Source organism: Neocloeon triangulifer, unplaced genomic scaffold, assembly GCF_031216515.1.
Source record: "Neocloeon triangulifer isolate White Clay Creek 2 clone unplaced genomic scaffold, ASM3121651v1 ptg000001l, whole genome shotgun sequence".
Taxonomy (NCBI): domain Eukaryota; kingdom Metazoa; phylum Arthropoda; class Insecta; order Ephemeroptera; family Baetidae; genus Neocloeon; species Neocloeon triangulifer.
In genome coordinates this window covers 1,742,144-1,756,657 of record NW_026775544.1, presented here as the reverse complement: position 1 = coordinate 1,756,657, position 14,514 = coordinate 1,742,144, and the positions used below count along the sequence as shown (strand labels likewise).

At 33.5% G+C, this 14,514-nt stretch overlaps 2 protein-coding genes across 3 annotated transcripts in view; one reads left to right on the top strand and one right to left on the bottom strand.

The window, feature by feature from the left end:
* LOC132196105 (aryl hydrocarbon receptor) overlaps positions 1 to 764 on the top strand; it is a 41,153-nt gene extending 40,389 nt beyond the window's left edge. Inside the window, exon 13 of the mRNA XM_059618529.1 lies at positions 53 to 764. The gene's annotated coding sequence lies outside the window, so the exon portion shown is untranslated. The remainder of the gene's footprint in view (positions 1 to 52) is intronic.
* LOC132196116 (organic cation transporter protein-like) lies at positions 683 to 12,601 on the bottom strand. 2 transcript variants are annotated; one of them, XM_059618548.1, is made up of 13 exons: positions 12,435 to 12,601; positions 12,250 to 12,375; positions 6,711 to 6,985; positions 6,416 to 6,550; positions 4,993 to 5,096; positions 4,778 to 4,932; positions 4,267 to 4,435; positions 3,359 to 3,488; positions 3,119 to 3,302; positions 2,743 to 2,871; positions 2,504 to 2,688; positions 2,092 to 2,219; positions 683 to 2,040 (listed from the first exon to the last, which is right to left on the bottom strand). In XM_059618548.1, exons 3-13 carry the CDS (start codon positions 6,960 to 6,962, stop codon positions 1,920 to 1,922), a joined length of 1,692 nt encoding a protein of 563 aa, XP_059474531.1. In that variant the 5' UTR covers positions 6,963 to 6,985; positions 12,250 to 12,375; positions 12,435 to 12,601; the 3' UTR covers positions 683 to 1,919. The 2 variants fall into 2 exon arrangements, with proteins under 2 accessions (XP_059474531.1, XP_059474523.1); XM_059618540.1 differs by lacking the exons at positions 12,250 to 12,375; positions 12,435 to 12,601 and adding an exon at positions 9,348 to 10,022.
* Positions 12,602 to 14,514: the final 1,913 nt, after the last annotated feature.

Below are 14,514 nucleotides of genomic sequence, written 5' to 3'. Positions count from 1 at the left end.
AACAAGGTGAAGAAAAAGTTAAAATAAATCTAAAATTAGAATGTTTAAGCAGTGACCAGTGCCGAGCTCTCCGCAAATCAAAACTACGAGCATCTGAATCATCTCTTTTATTTATGAACATTAAGAAAAAACATTTTCATTCCACTTGCTACGTCAACACAACGAGTGCGTCAATATCGATCCGAATGAGATTTTCTCTCCCTTAAATTATAAATAAATATATGAAGAAAAATAAAGTGAAAAACGGACTACTTTGTATTGCTGTAAATTTTTTATTGTTTTCTGTGATAAGTGTTGTTTTCATATTATTATATATAAATTAAAAACTCGTCTCAGAATTTAACAATTATATATGAATGGAAAATCAACGTGTCACAACCACTCAAAAGGCCTGCTAATTGATGTAATTTACTACCCCTCTCCCTATCTCTCGATGTCTCTTCGGTTTCAGAAGACCAGAGAAGAAAACTCATTTAATTCTTGTACAAGAAATGAATTCTTCAACGAACTAAATTTTAAGGACTCTCATCGCTCTTTTGTAACTCTGAAGAAGGTTTAATAAGGCCTGCACACTTTATGTTGTGATTGTCATACTCATACTATGCGCACCCTCTCTTTCTCTCTCATTATGTAAAACTACTAAAAAAAAATGTGGAAAAGAAAGAAATAAAAGCAGACAAAATCATCAAAACGTTCTTTTCGTCCATGTATTTAAAATATAAATCGAAATAAATAATAAAATGTGTACTTGTCACATTTAAAGTGCTACATGCGTCCTGCGTTTCATTACATTATTGTTGTAAAAAACACAAGTTAATTATATGCTGTTGAAAGGTAAAAAATTGCTACACTCACTTTCATAACTTTCCACAAAAAGGAGTTCACACAGTTAAGTAAGATATATTCTAAAGATGGAAAATTTAAGAATTAATAAATTTAAAATCATAAAGCACACTAAATATGCCAACAAAAGATGGAAAACAATTTTTACAATAGGAACTTGACTGGCTTAGGAAATAGATATGGATAATTTCGAAATCGTTTGCAACACTTACGCAAGCCATCTCAATAACATAGCAAACATTTCAACTAAAAAGGGATTTATCGGACAAACAAAATAAATATTTCAGTACAAATAACCAGAAGGGTACGAAATTTGGCTATAGTCGATCAGAAATTGGTAAACATGCAACTTGCAAAGCATGGCTGTCAAAAAATTGCCTGAAGTCAGGGGTTTTAACAGCAATTATTAGACGAGCGTGTCCAGAAGGATTTCATTTTTTTTTTATGAAAATTTAGATTGGGTGAAACTATTTGAAAATCTACGCTGGAATGAGTCGATTTCTCATAAATCTTACAATTATAGAAATTTTTATTTAATGAAAGTGTTGTCCCCTTGTAAATCAATGATGTCTCATCCTCATCTCACATTAAAAATTAGTAAAAAAATGTCATGCGAACATCTGCAGTTTTTGCAAGGGCAATACATTATTATTCGACTCCTCATTTTCTCATTGTCAGAGTCAGTATATGAGTTTCCTCAGTTTTCTGGCATCTTTCGAAAAATCCCTCTATAATTTATTCAATTTGTGGTTCAAAATTATCAAGAAAGTGCAAATTCCTTTTTTTATAATTGTAAAGACTGAAGACACACTGCTATTTCTAAAAAAGACTCTTGCTCTCACATTCATTTGTCACTTTGTCATCTTAAATTAATTGTCTATTGGTAATTTGTGCTTTTGTTATACTTTGAAAATCACATTTCTGCTTAAAGAGACCCTGTCAAGAGTTACCAGGTTAATATTTAAAAATTAAATTTTTCTCAAAAACATTATTAGTAAATTTTAAAATCAACAGTAACTTAGTAACTTGGCAACCCTTTTCCTAACTGTAATAAAATTATTCAATTTTTGGAAGCATTAGAATTCGCTGTCCCTTTTCTTCCTATAAGACGCAGGTCTGGTCACCACTGACCGAGTCGTTGACGATGAGCGCATTGTTGCAGTAGCTTGAGCTTTATTTTTGATATCGTTGCCTCGCCTAAAACATTTCAATTTAATTAGTGATTTTTATTTATAAATAAAAACAAACCTTTCAAGGTCTTCCAGAGTATTTGGCATGGGTCTGCCAGCGGTTTCAGGCAACAACATGACACTTAAGCCGCCAACAATGCCCAGAACTCCCATGAAGATGAACGGAAGCTTGTCGTAAATCACAGCCTGAAAATATTATTAATTGGTGATTATTTATTACTATTAAATTGTATCTGTTAAATCGGATTTAGCTATTTTAATACATATAAAAATAGAGACATTTTTTCCACATAGAGCCTGCGCAGAGTAAATGTTTTCGTTGGAAAAATTAAATTGGAGAAAGAATCCTAATTTTGATTTTAATTAAAAAAAAAATATTTTTTGCAGTTACAACAACCTTGTTCTATTAGAGTAAAAATATGATAATACCAAATTTGTAATTATTATAAAAGATTAATTAAAATTAATACCAAATTCCACAAGTAGGGCACAAGCATGAGTGCGATTCCGGCCGACACGTTAGATGACCCGACGCCCAAATTGCGCACCACGGTGGGGAAGAGCTCGGCGGTGAAGATGGGAAGGATTGCGTTGGAACAGGAAATGGCAAATTTGCCGCACATGGCCAGAGCCACCGTGATCCACGAGGGAGCGCCTAATCAATAAATTACACAATCTAAATCAACATCGATTTTTCGTCATCACTCACCGGTCGGCACAGCGAGAACGCAGAGGCAGAAAACGCCACTTGAGGCGGTTACAATGCACAGGGGCCACTTGCGTCCGGACTTCATCAAAAGCAAAATACTGAGTGCAATTGCAGGGATTTCCACGAAACCTGGAAAAAATTGCATTTTGACCAAAATACAAACAAAATCAAGAGAATAACTCACTAATCTGTTAAATAATTGTTTTAACAATTTTTCAAGTTTCAAATATATTGAAAAATCAACTTATTTTCAAAGAGTAATGAAAAGATTATTTGTTTACATCAGCAAAACTTGGCTGAAAATTAATGAAAACCAAAATATTCATTTTTTATAAAGAACAGCATTAATTTGGGCCAAATTTTGTTTGAAACAAACCTGAGATTGCTGTGTTTAAGTAAATGTCGCCTTCAATGCTGGCAAGGTTGAGAACGAGTCCGTAGTAAACGGTGTAGAGAGCAAACCAGACTATGTAGAGCACCAGGGAGATCTTTCGGATTTGGGCAGTTCTGAAAAGTGTCAAAACTCCGACGCTGTCACCGCCCTTTTCTTGAGGTGGTGCCTGAAATATTTTTAGAATTTAAAAAATTGTCGATGAAAAATTTAATTCTATTATACCTTTGCGAGAATTTTCTGCGAGTCGGTTGGGATGGGACGTTTGTTGGAAGCGGCGGCACGTTTCAAAACTGCCATCAATTTTTCCTCCTTGCGCATCGAAAGGAGCCAGCGGGGTGATTCTGGCAGGACCCTAAATTAATCAATTGAGTGTTTGAAAATTATTATGGAATAATTTTGGTACTTTGAATTAAGTTTGTGAGAGTTTCAATGCCATTATATTAATAAAAATTGTGCTGCGTAATTGAATTAGTAGATTAATTGGATTAATTGTCTGATTAAAATACTAAAATTTGATTCCAAGTGGTTACTTTTTTTACTTGAATTTTTATAAATTTATAAAACCTTGTATTTTCTTCAATTGACACAATAAATTGCATCAAAATTATATAAAAAAAATTGATCATATTAAATTAAATATCCAAAATTATATTAAAAAAACCTAATAATTATAGAACAAATCAATTCAATATTTAAATTTTTTTTTTTATAGATTTAGCAAATAACGTAAGATAATGTATTGATTAATAAAAAATATAACATTTATAATAAAATTTAACATACCAAGATCTAAAAAAAAATCTTGAAAATGAAAATCAACACAAAGTTTTAAACTTATGGATATTTTAACAAGTTGCTGTGCCATGTGTATAATAAAAATACTATTATTAAGACGTAAAAATAATTGAACCGACATAGAGGTAAAAAGAACGTTGCACCGTTTGATCGCGTTTGATATGAAAAAAAATTATTGACTAAATAGTTTGCATATCTCAAATTATAAACAATTTTTCATTTGCAAGAAAAATCAAAACTTTAACATACTGTATGTTTAAATGAGTATTGACGTGAAACACAAAAGCCAAGTGAATAATAAATAGAATATGAATAAGCCCGGTTGATTAACATACCATATGGCCGCGAGCAAGCTGACAGCCGGCAAAGTGACCGCTAATTGCAGGATCCTCCATTCGCGCACCACATAAGCAATGCCAGCGACAGTTATGTAGCCCAGGGGCACCGGGAAGAGAAACGAAACGCCAGAAATCGTCCGCCACTTGCCGCCGACCAGTTCCATGCCTGATTTGAAAATTATAATTTACTAATTATCGTTGAAAAACAAGTTTTGAAATTATCGATCTAGAAAGCTAACTATTCCGGAACAATTAAATTTAGGGCAGGTCAGCAGTAGAAATTTTGAATCTACCTGCTACAAACTATATCTGCGTTGGAAAGTTGGAATGAGGAAATTAAATTAAATATAGCAAAAATGAAAAATTGAGTAAATTAATTGACTCTTCACAAAAGGCCCTGTGTCAAAATATTAAAAAAATCCCATTCTGCCGATCTATCAAATGAATCCTTTTTTATATTGATTGAGAAAGGAAACAATTAATTATTAGTTTTAATTTGGAAACTCACATAAGACGAAGGCACTAAAAACGACGGCAACCGAGGAAAAGCCAAGGAAGAAGCGGAGGACGAGGTAAAGCTCTAACCACAGGTTGAAGGAAATTATGGTGCCGGTCACGATTTGGGTGAACAGGGAGATCAGCAGTGTCCTTTTACGTCCGAATCTGTTTACAAAATTGTTACACTTATAGAAAAAAGAAAAGGTCGGCGGTGAGGTCACGCACTTATCGGAAATGATTCCAGACACCAGGCCGCCGATCGCGACGCCGCTCAGGAAGGTCATTTCAGCGACATTCACCAACACGGCGCGGTCGCACACCAGGTTCCACTGAAATTTCAATCACAAGTTTTTTTTATAATAAGACTTTACATCTTTAATATTGACATTGATAAACGGATATAAAAGTAAAATTAAACAGACGAAAATAAAAAAATGTGTATGATAGCTTATTAGCGAGATGAAATTAGAATTTAAAAAGATTTCATTTTTTTTCAAGGAACTAAAACTTGGAAATTTTCTTAACTTATAAAAACTCAAAATTTTTTTTTTTTTGCTTATGGCACCTGTGAGCTTATTAGGCTATTGGGTCGGTCTCTTGCCGAAGTCGAGCACCCTTAGCACATTTGTGCTTCCCAACCAACCTGACCCTTGTTCGGGGGCTTTCTAGCAGATTTGGTGGTGCTCGCATGGGCCCCCCACCCCCCTTGAGACCTTGCCCCTTGACCCGGCCTTGCCACGAAGGACTTGTAATGAAACGCAGGCATTCGCCACACAAGCTGAGTTCTTCCAGCTTGTGGCTCGGAGGAAACGCGGCAAACCTCCGAGTGCGAGTCGGTACAGCTTGCGCCATACCTCCCAAATTCCCGACGTGTCAGCCGAAATGTTATCAATGATTCGCATACCAGAGACTATTTGTTTCCACAAAGAGCCTCAGGCTGAGCATTGATCCCATGACGGCCAAGGAACCCACTGATTAGAATGCAAGCATTCTAACCACTGAGCCACCGGGCTTGGTTAAAAACTCAACATAGTGCTCGCAATATCAGATTAACTGAATAACAGAAATCACAAATAACTTCCATTGCCAAAACGATTAAGGATGAGAAATTTGTTTAATTATGAAATATGATATAATCCTTTTTGTTTCAAAATTAACTTAATGTGTCACTGTAAAAAGAGATCAGATTCAGATCATTATAGATCAGACTACTAGAAAGTGCACTTGTGCAACCCAAATCTGAGCTTCAGCCTTCAATTATTTAATCATTTGAGAGAAAGCATTCTTTCTTTTGGCTTCATTATTATTTTTTTTGTAGATGCATGATTATTTTTTAATTGTTTGAAGTCAAAAATCAACAACACATTTTAGAATCATGATGTTAGACTCTGTTTGTGAAATACTTTTCATGGCATATATTGTTATTATTTTACAAATTTATACTTCTTCCATTCCTTGCGTGCCTCGTATTTATATTCTGAGATTTTGTGAGTAAATTAAAACCTTTGAAAAAAAATAATCAACGTCAAATTAATCTGTGAAATTACATTCAATTAATTTTCAATTAAGTGTCATAAAAAATTATTTTAAAATTTTGAAAATGAGTTTTATAAAGTCAAAAGGATTTAATGCTTTGATTTATTTTTACCTCTGCAACAAGGGTGGTTCCGTTGGTCTCGTCATACTCGAACTGCGTGCAGGTGGAAATTTCACCACTCAGGACGGGCGAATCTGACGGCCTGAAAGTTTCATTGATGCTGCTCCAGATTTGGCACGAACTATTCTGCAATTGCCAGGGAGAGATGTGTGAGAATTAAAAACCAGCGTATCCAATTTCACTGAATATGTGTTGTATTAAATTTCACGCAATAGGGCGTGGGCCATGCAGAAAATATGCAAATCAGGATTTCCGCAATATTGGCTTTTTCAAATAATCGACTTACTCCTGGCTGGCTGATGTTCCTCCACATGCTGGGACTGACAAAGTCTCTGATGGGCGTCGGTCTGGCGCACCAGAAGGGCCTGTCGAGACTTTGGAAGGTGTAGGCCATGATGTGCCAGGTGCTGGGGATGTTGAATAAGGCCAGCAGAAAGGTCAGTCGCAGTTGCCACGAGCCATACTCGCCGATCACGTCGGCGACCACGTCGTTTTCCTCTTGGGCCTCGTCCGCTTCTCTCGCCTTTGGGTCTGCCATTTTTGATAAAAGGGGTAGTTGCTCTGAAACAGATTCAATTAGTTTTTCTTTTAATCAAATGGTGTTTTAAGAACAAAATTCATGGTTGAAATAGAACTAAAATTGATGAATTTAACAATCCTTTGTTTCTTATTGTTAGATATGATATGCATTGATAGACAAGGTTGCTTTGATATCAGATCGAATGTTAATGTAGGTAAAATGTAAATTTTTGGTATTTTTTTAATATAATTTACAGAAAATTTTTCATTGTGAAATTAAATTTTCTCAGTGTGCTAAAAATATGGGTTAATTTTTAGAGATGCAGATAATTTATTTTTATATTTATCATAGAATAAATTTTACAAAAAATAAAAAAAGAGTCCTTTTCAATTTTTATTTTATTTAAATTTAGGATTTGCTTCATAGGTTTGTAAAGCAAATTGGATTATAAGGGTTAAAGTTCCAGTATTATTAAATAAACTTCCTGTGTCCTGTGTCTAAATTTCTCAACTGACCACTTTAACGATAAGCCTGCTGATTGTTTTCTTGGATAATTAAGAAAAAGATCTATTGGAAATTTAATTAAGCCATCGATAAGAATTTTCAATTATATAATCTAAATTATTTATTAGATATTATATTTTGTAGGAAAAAATAGGCAAAAGTTAAATTGAGTACATGAGACTTTATTGCATCAACTTTTAACTTTTACTGTCGCGCGCATTATGGATGGACAGTTAGCCATGTTTTGTCATCACTTGTTTCACATTCATGAAAAGAGATTACACAAAAAGTGTGGCGGAAACGCGATCATTTCGCTGCTCTTTTTGCATGTATAGGCCTCTCGCTTATTGCCGCACAACAAGAGTTTTACTTCATTATTGCTCTTGTTTAGGCTCGTTGCACAGCACGCGGCATAACCCACAAAAAAGACCCGAGAGAAAGCACGACGGATGAGATAATACAAAATTGCGGCAAAAAGCATTCACTCTCATGGTAAATAGAAGCAACTCACTGGGAGAGCGATTGAAGTGCATTTTTATTTCACACTTGAATGCGGCGCGCTTGATCAATACAGGTTTTACACGCGTGTTAGCCGACAATTGACTACTTTTACCGCAGCCATGTCCCTCTGTTTATTAAAAAGAATTTTGCTTTTAGTCATGCTGGTTGATGGAGAAAAGAAAAAGCGGAAGATGATGACTTGGTTGCTTCTGGACCAAAACAATGCAACAAAAAGAATGAGAATACTTGTAATGCGCGCAGTCAAAAATATCTTCTTGTGCATAATGATTGTACAAAAATGCAAATAAATAACTCTCCTGGCTGAAAAAACTTTCTAATATTGATTTAATAATATTTTAAAATTTTATTTTAAATTATATTTTATTGTTAAAATTATTTAATATTTTATGCAATTACTAGAATTTTTTTATTAAAAACAATTAAATTAAATAATTTGCTATCAATTTATATATCGTAATAAAAAAATAAATTAGCTCGCGTGGAAATGTTTATGGAGTAATTAACCAACTTTTCCATTAGTGCTTAGACTAGGAAAACGCCGGCTAATTACTCCAAATAACTTGTATTAAAAGTTTCTGTTTAGCTTTTACGAAATCTATCTGGATTCTTGTTAAAGTTCTAGTTAAAGCCTCTATAGTTTTACTGCTGGTTTTCAGTTACAGAAAGAAAATTTACAGCTCATGATTGAATTATGGCTGCATCCCGCGCGACCCGCGCTTGTGGCCAAGCCAACACAAGAAGGGCCAGGAAATTGTTTTTTACTGTAACTAAACACCTCAGGAGAAAAGCTCAATGAGCTCCCAAACAACTCATCGATGAATAGACGAGTTGCACTTTAAAAATAAAAAATTATGAACACCTATTTCTATGTTGAGAACTCATTGAAATATAATATGAAATCTTATCAAACACTATAGAGTCTGAATTTTATACAAAAATAAAAATTCGAGTGTAGAATTTTTTACATCAGATGTTCACGAATTAATAATTTTTTAGGAATATTTAATTAAAACACATAAATCAAAGATGAAAAACTCACATAATCACATCAACATGAATTTACTAAAAAAATTGGAATATAATTCGCTCATTAAATCAAAGAATTAATCCAAGTAATATAGTAGGTAGTATGAAAGTAATTTAATAATTTTTTTATATAAAATACTACTCAAATTGATATGTATATTATATCAAATTCATTGTCAGAGAGCTAGCCTTGGTCTCTTTTAAACAATTACAAACGTTTGTTTGGTTTTACTGCTTTCTGTAGAAAAATTGAACCAACTGCGTAAAATTTAAGAGGACAAAGAATAAAGTTTTTAACAATGTTATACTTCACTAAAAAATAGTGAAATGAAATAAATAAGTTGCCCTTACCATCATAATCACTGCTAAAACACCGTTTCCGTTGGGAATAGAGGATATTGGAAAAGAAGGACATTTCAATTCAGCTGCACTGGCAGTGACAACATTAGCAAATGGTCAATAACATCAAAGAGGTTTCACTTTCCTTTGCTGTGTACAACTATATCTCGGTCGCGCACGGCCTCTGTTGTGTGCAGCGGGTCTTCGATTGGAAAACAAACATGTGACCGGAGCACACCGGCCTCTGTTTCCAGATAAATTTAATAAGCATCAAAATCCCTCTAATTCTTCTGTTTAAGGTCGGCTCACGAGTGTACACACAGACAGTGTGAAGTGTGATAATATAAAGGGAATAATTACCATTTCCTCTGTTGTGGGCGAGCAAATAGTGCATGCATTTATCTTTCCCGAGGCCTTTGACTCGACCTACAGTTCGCACTATCGCATGTTTTATATTTTACCAACCGTGTGCATGAAAAGCAGCCTCGAAAGGCAACGAGAAAAAAAGCGACTTAATTGGGACTTTTAGCGAAGTAAAAAAGCTTGTTGGAATTTGATTAATTGACTCATTTTAAAAAAGCAGCGGAGAAATTCACTTTTACTTTCCTAATTTAGCTTGAGGATTACGACCGGTTAATTTTATTTATTTTTTGAGACAAGGTTTAAAGTTCCAATACACAAGGCATCAATACCATTGTTGATTTAAAGTTTGACGCAAGTTCTCTTGAATTATGTAACAGGGAAAAAGCAGAGAGGCCGCGCTTTATGTTTTGTTTGCGTATTTCAATTACTTGCAATAAAGTGGTGTTATTGAGTTGTTCCATAATAAATTTGCAAATAATAAGTAGGAAAATCAGTTAATGATTTTAATCAGTTTAATTTATGGTGCAAAATATATATAAAAAAAAACTAAAAAATAATTAATCTTAAAATTAGTTTGATAAAATTAATAATTGTCTAGGAACTGATAAAATTTAATCTTTCAATAAAATTGATTGGAATCCACATTGCCTGTCTGATTTTGTACGTAAAGAATCACCAAGGTGGAAAAGGGTGTCATGTGCATGGTCATGGCCAAAAATGTTTGCACAAGCATAATAGACGCGCGCGCTCAACGTCACACCTACTCGAATTTCTTCGTAATAGGTCAATGATTCACGAAATACTAGTTAACGGCCGCGAGTTTTATTGAAGGCTTTTTCCACCAGGATTCCCCTCGTTGTTCAAGTTTTTTTTTACGATCTCGAAACTTCCCCTGTTGATTAGATAAGTTAAAAAAAACATCTCTTACAGAAGCAACTTTTTCCGCGTGACCGCAGGACGATGGTCAAGTTTACTTCCGACAGAAGCGTCCTTCCTTTTAATGGCACTCCCTATTATTATTTATGCTGCACAAATAAAAATTCAATCAAGCGACCGAAACCCCTTTGGAACAACAAGCTGCGATTACTGGGTCAAGATCTGCGGCCGATTATCTACTTGAAAAAGGTTGTGTTTATATTCAGTCGTCTTACGCGAACGCACAAATTATCGGATTGAGAATTAATCGGCATTATAATGTGACACAGAGGGGTGGCCCTTCATGTATATCACATGCAATTGCCGGTAATAAAAAACAATTGCGATTGAGAAGCACTGTGTGTTTATTACACACAGACCTGCGTTCTCCTAAGCACATCGAGATAATGGGCCCATCATAATCTGTGCACTTGTTGATTTGTTTCCGCAAGAATTTTTTATTTTAGACTTTGATAAGATTTGTCCAAGGTTGCTGAAATATAAAAATTGAATCTTTTTTACGAATTTATTTAGAATTTAATTAAGCTGGGGGTATCTTTGATCAAATTTTAACGCTAACAAAAACGTCCGTTTCAATCATTTTAGGAGGAATAGAGGCTGAGCAAAATATATGCTGTAATAACAGTTATAACAAGTCCATGTAATCTTAATTCGAAGGCAATGAACTTTTATTAGACGCCCGTTTTATGTGTGGCCAAACATACAAGGATTTATCTCACCTGGTCGCATGAAGTGAATGAAATTTCTTCATTATTTTATTCTCCAATATTAATTAAGCACTTGACAAAACACGTAAATGAGGATATTTCGGGACATATTTTTGCTGTTAAGCCAGATAATAATAAAAAAATAAAAGTTAACGAGGAAAATCATACTTTATTATTTCCAATTTACTGTGAATTTATCAGGATTTATAAATATATAATTATGTATTTTTTTTTTAACTCCAATAATAGCTTTTTCTCTCTGTCTTGAGTTGAAAGAGCGATAAAAGCAGCAGGTTTATTTTTATGTGCATTTATTCGGTTGGTAAATTGAAAATTTTTGAGAGTAATTGTGCGATTCCAGGTCAACTAGTTAACGAAGCCTAAAGGCTTAACACAAAATTTGGCAGTGCTCTTTAATTTTGCGTGCTGACCGAGGTCAAACATTGAATTGTCCTCATTTTTCATGCATTTTGGCCCAAATGTTTAATTGTCAAGTTTAATTTAAATATTTTTTTCGGCCAACATATAAGTTTATTTAATTTTAAAAGCTCCCCAAAGCTTAAACTTATTTTTAAACATACAAAACAAAAAATTTCAAAATTAAATCATATCATTACATGTGAGAAAAACTTTTGGATGAAAAAAATAAATTGATAAGGATTAAATTCAGCTGATTTTTCAAAAGCCCAAATTTGATCTTTTGGTAGAAATTAAATTTCCAAAAGACCTCCAGACTGAGAATTCCTCATCTGGCTTCTTGCAAAATTTACATGTTTATAATTTACAATTTAAAACTAAATTAAATTCATCATTTTGAAAAGTTAAAAATCGATTGTTTTTCTACGATATATAAAAAAATCTGACTGCTAAAAAGTCTGTATAAATTTATTCACGTGTCAAAAGCTTACCTCAATGATGCTGTATGGAGCAGGAGTTGTGAAGTTGCGAGGATCGAAGCAGAGCGGAGACTGACTTGGAGAGCGAGAGTGAACCTTCCACTACGACAACATTGTGTGCGGTTTCGCTCTCTGCAGCTATAGGAAACGATTGTGTGCTGTAGAATCACCGTGACGTCCATGACAAAAAACCCTACCTACAAAATTAACCCAACATTGGTGGGATCGCCAAGACTTCTGCCGAACATTTCAAATTATGTATGGTTTCACCCATTACATATTATTATGTTCAGCTAACGATAATTTAATTCTAGTATTAGCCGGTCAAAACCCTTTAAATCACCTGTGTTATTTTTGCAGCACACGCGATTAGACTGATTCATTGAAGTTAACGGTTTGAAAGGTCACGAAAGATGATAAAATATAATCTAAGTGATTCTATCATCAAGATTAGGCCAAGAAAAATTATTCAAAGAGAACTGATTTCAGGAGGGCTTTTGATAAAAAAAAAAAAAAAAAACGCCTAATTATTTTTTTTTGTCATTTTTTTCAACAGAATTTCCTTTCTTAATGTTTTAAGGATACTACAACAGAAATTTAGTTTATTGAAAAACAAAATTTTTTGCCAGTGTGCCTCAAGGGAATTTTCACAAATAATTTTGTTTTCATAATTGGCCAGACTAAAATTAATACAAAATTTCACAAAACTGAATTCATCAAACCAATCAATATTATATAAAATGGGTTTTTCCTAGTGATTATTTTTATGAAGAAAAACAGCAATTTCCTGTGAGGTTGGTTTTTTTGCAACTTGATATTGATAAGCCGATAAGCCACTACCCAAAATATGTGTTTCCCTGATTTTAACCATGTGTTAAGTTTTACACCAGAAATAACAAATGTGCTCAGCAAAAAACCAATGAATTTATATGAACGCTGCTGGAAAAAACCAACCATGAAATATTTTTTATATTTTCCTTATAAATCATAGCCCAAGATGAAAGTAAATTGATAAAGAGGATAATTAATTAAACATGCATTTTAATAGAGGCATTATTATATTATATATATACATAATATCTAACGTATTTGACACATTGTAAATTATTATATTATTTAAAAATTTGGACACACTGAAAATTATAAACATATTAATTTATTTTTCCCAAACACATTTTAAATCCTTATATGACTATGACAGTAAATTTGCAATTTCAATTTTACCAATTGATATAAGAATTGTTTTTTGCGACAAAAAAAAATAAATGTGCTGAAACAAAATACACGTCTTAATTTTATCACCCTAAAAAGATATATGCGACAATTTAATATGTATAAACTAGAGATATTGAGTTCAATTTATTTAATAAAATCTTTGAAAAATTCAAAAGTTCACAATGTTTGAATAGAACCCAACAAATTTTAGTATGAACAGGTTTTTTTTATCACATTTTACATCTTTCTTTAAAAATTCGACGTACGCCTTTTTTCTGACTTTCCGTGTTCCCACAAGCTTTGATATTTTCAGAATTAAGAGTGTCGCGTGTCTTATCGTCTTCACTTGCTCAGTACCGTGAATTTCATAGGTCACCTTCAAGTTTGCATTATAATTATGGCACAGCGAACTTCTGAGAGCAAGAAGTTCCTCAACTCCCATAATGAAATATCTACAAAAGCTGGACTAGCGTGCAGCTTTTTTCTTTTTTGCGCAGTAATTTCAACCTTTTGATGCATGTAAAAAAATAAAATTAAACATCAATATTGTTGTTCTCCTCTGCAAATCAATAAATAAATCGATTAGTTACAAATATGCACAATAGACAACCATAAGTTTTATCCTCTAAAATATAATAACAGAAAAATTCAAGTGACCACCATTCACTTAATTCAGTTTCGTAAACAACAAATTGTGAACCGTCTGGAAGTGGTTTTGATTTCCTTTGTTCTAAATTAAAACGATATTCATTAATTAATGCGCGACCTCTTTTCGAGAGCGTCCATAGTGATTAATTGATTGGCACCCGAGTGGCAAAAATATGCGAGTCACCTTTTCAGAATAACAATAAATGAAAGCGTAAGTGGACGTAAAACATTGTGCGGTCGAGCAGTAATTAGTATTCGATGAATGCAGAGACAGGGTCAAGGCGATTTATGGCCTCACTGCTTTGGGCCACTTGTTGCTACATCGAAACTCTCGCCAAATTAAGGCTAAGTTTTTTTTGCACTCGATGTAATTATCTTTGATAAAAAATGAATTGATTTTGCATAATATTATTG

Excerpts from the sequence above, each read along its gene's own strand:
- LOC132196116 (XM_059618540.1), bottom strand. The coding sequence starts at position 9,411 with ATGTCCTTCTTTTCCAATATCCTCTATTCCCAACGGAAACGGTGTTTT. Across the intron at positions 3,303-3,358 it reads CGCAGAAAATTCTCGCAAAG|GCACCACCTCAAGAAAAGGG; the intron begins GTATAATAGAAT and ends AAAATATTTCAG. Across the intron at positions 2,220-2,503 it reads TGCCCTACTTGTGGAATTTG|GCTGTGATTTACGACAAGCT; the intron begins GTATTAATTTTA and ends TAATATTTTCAG.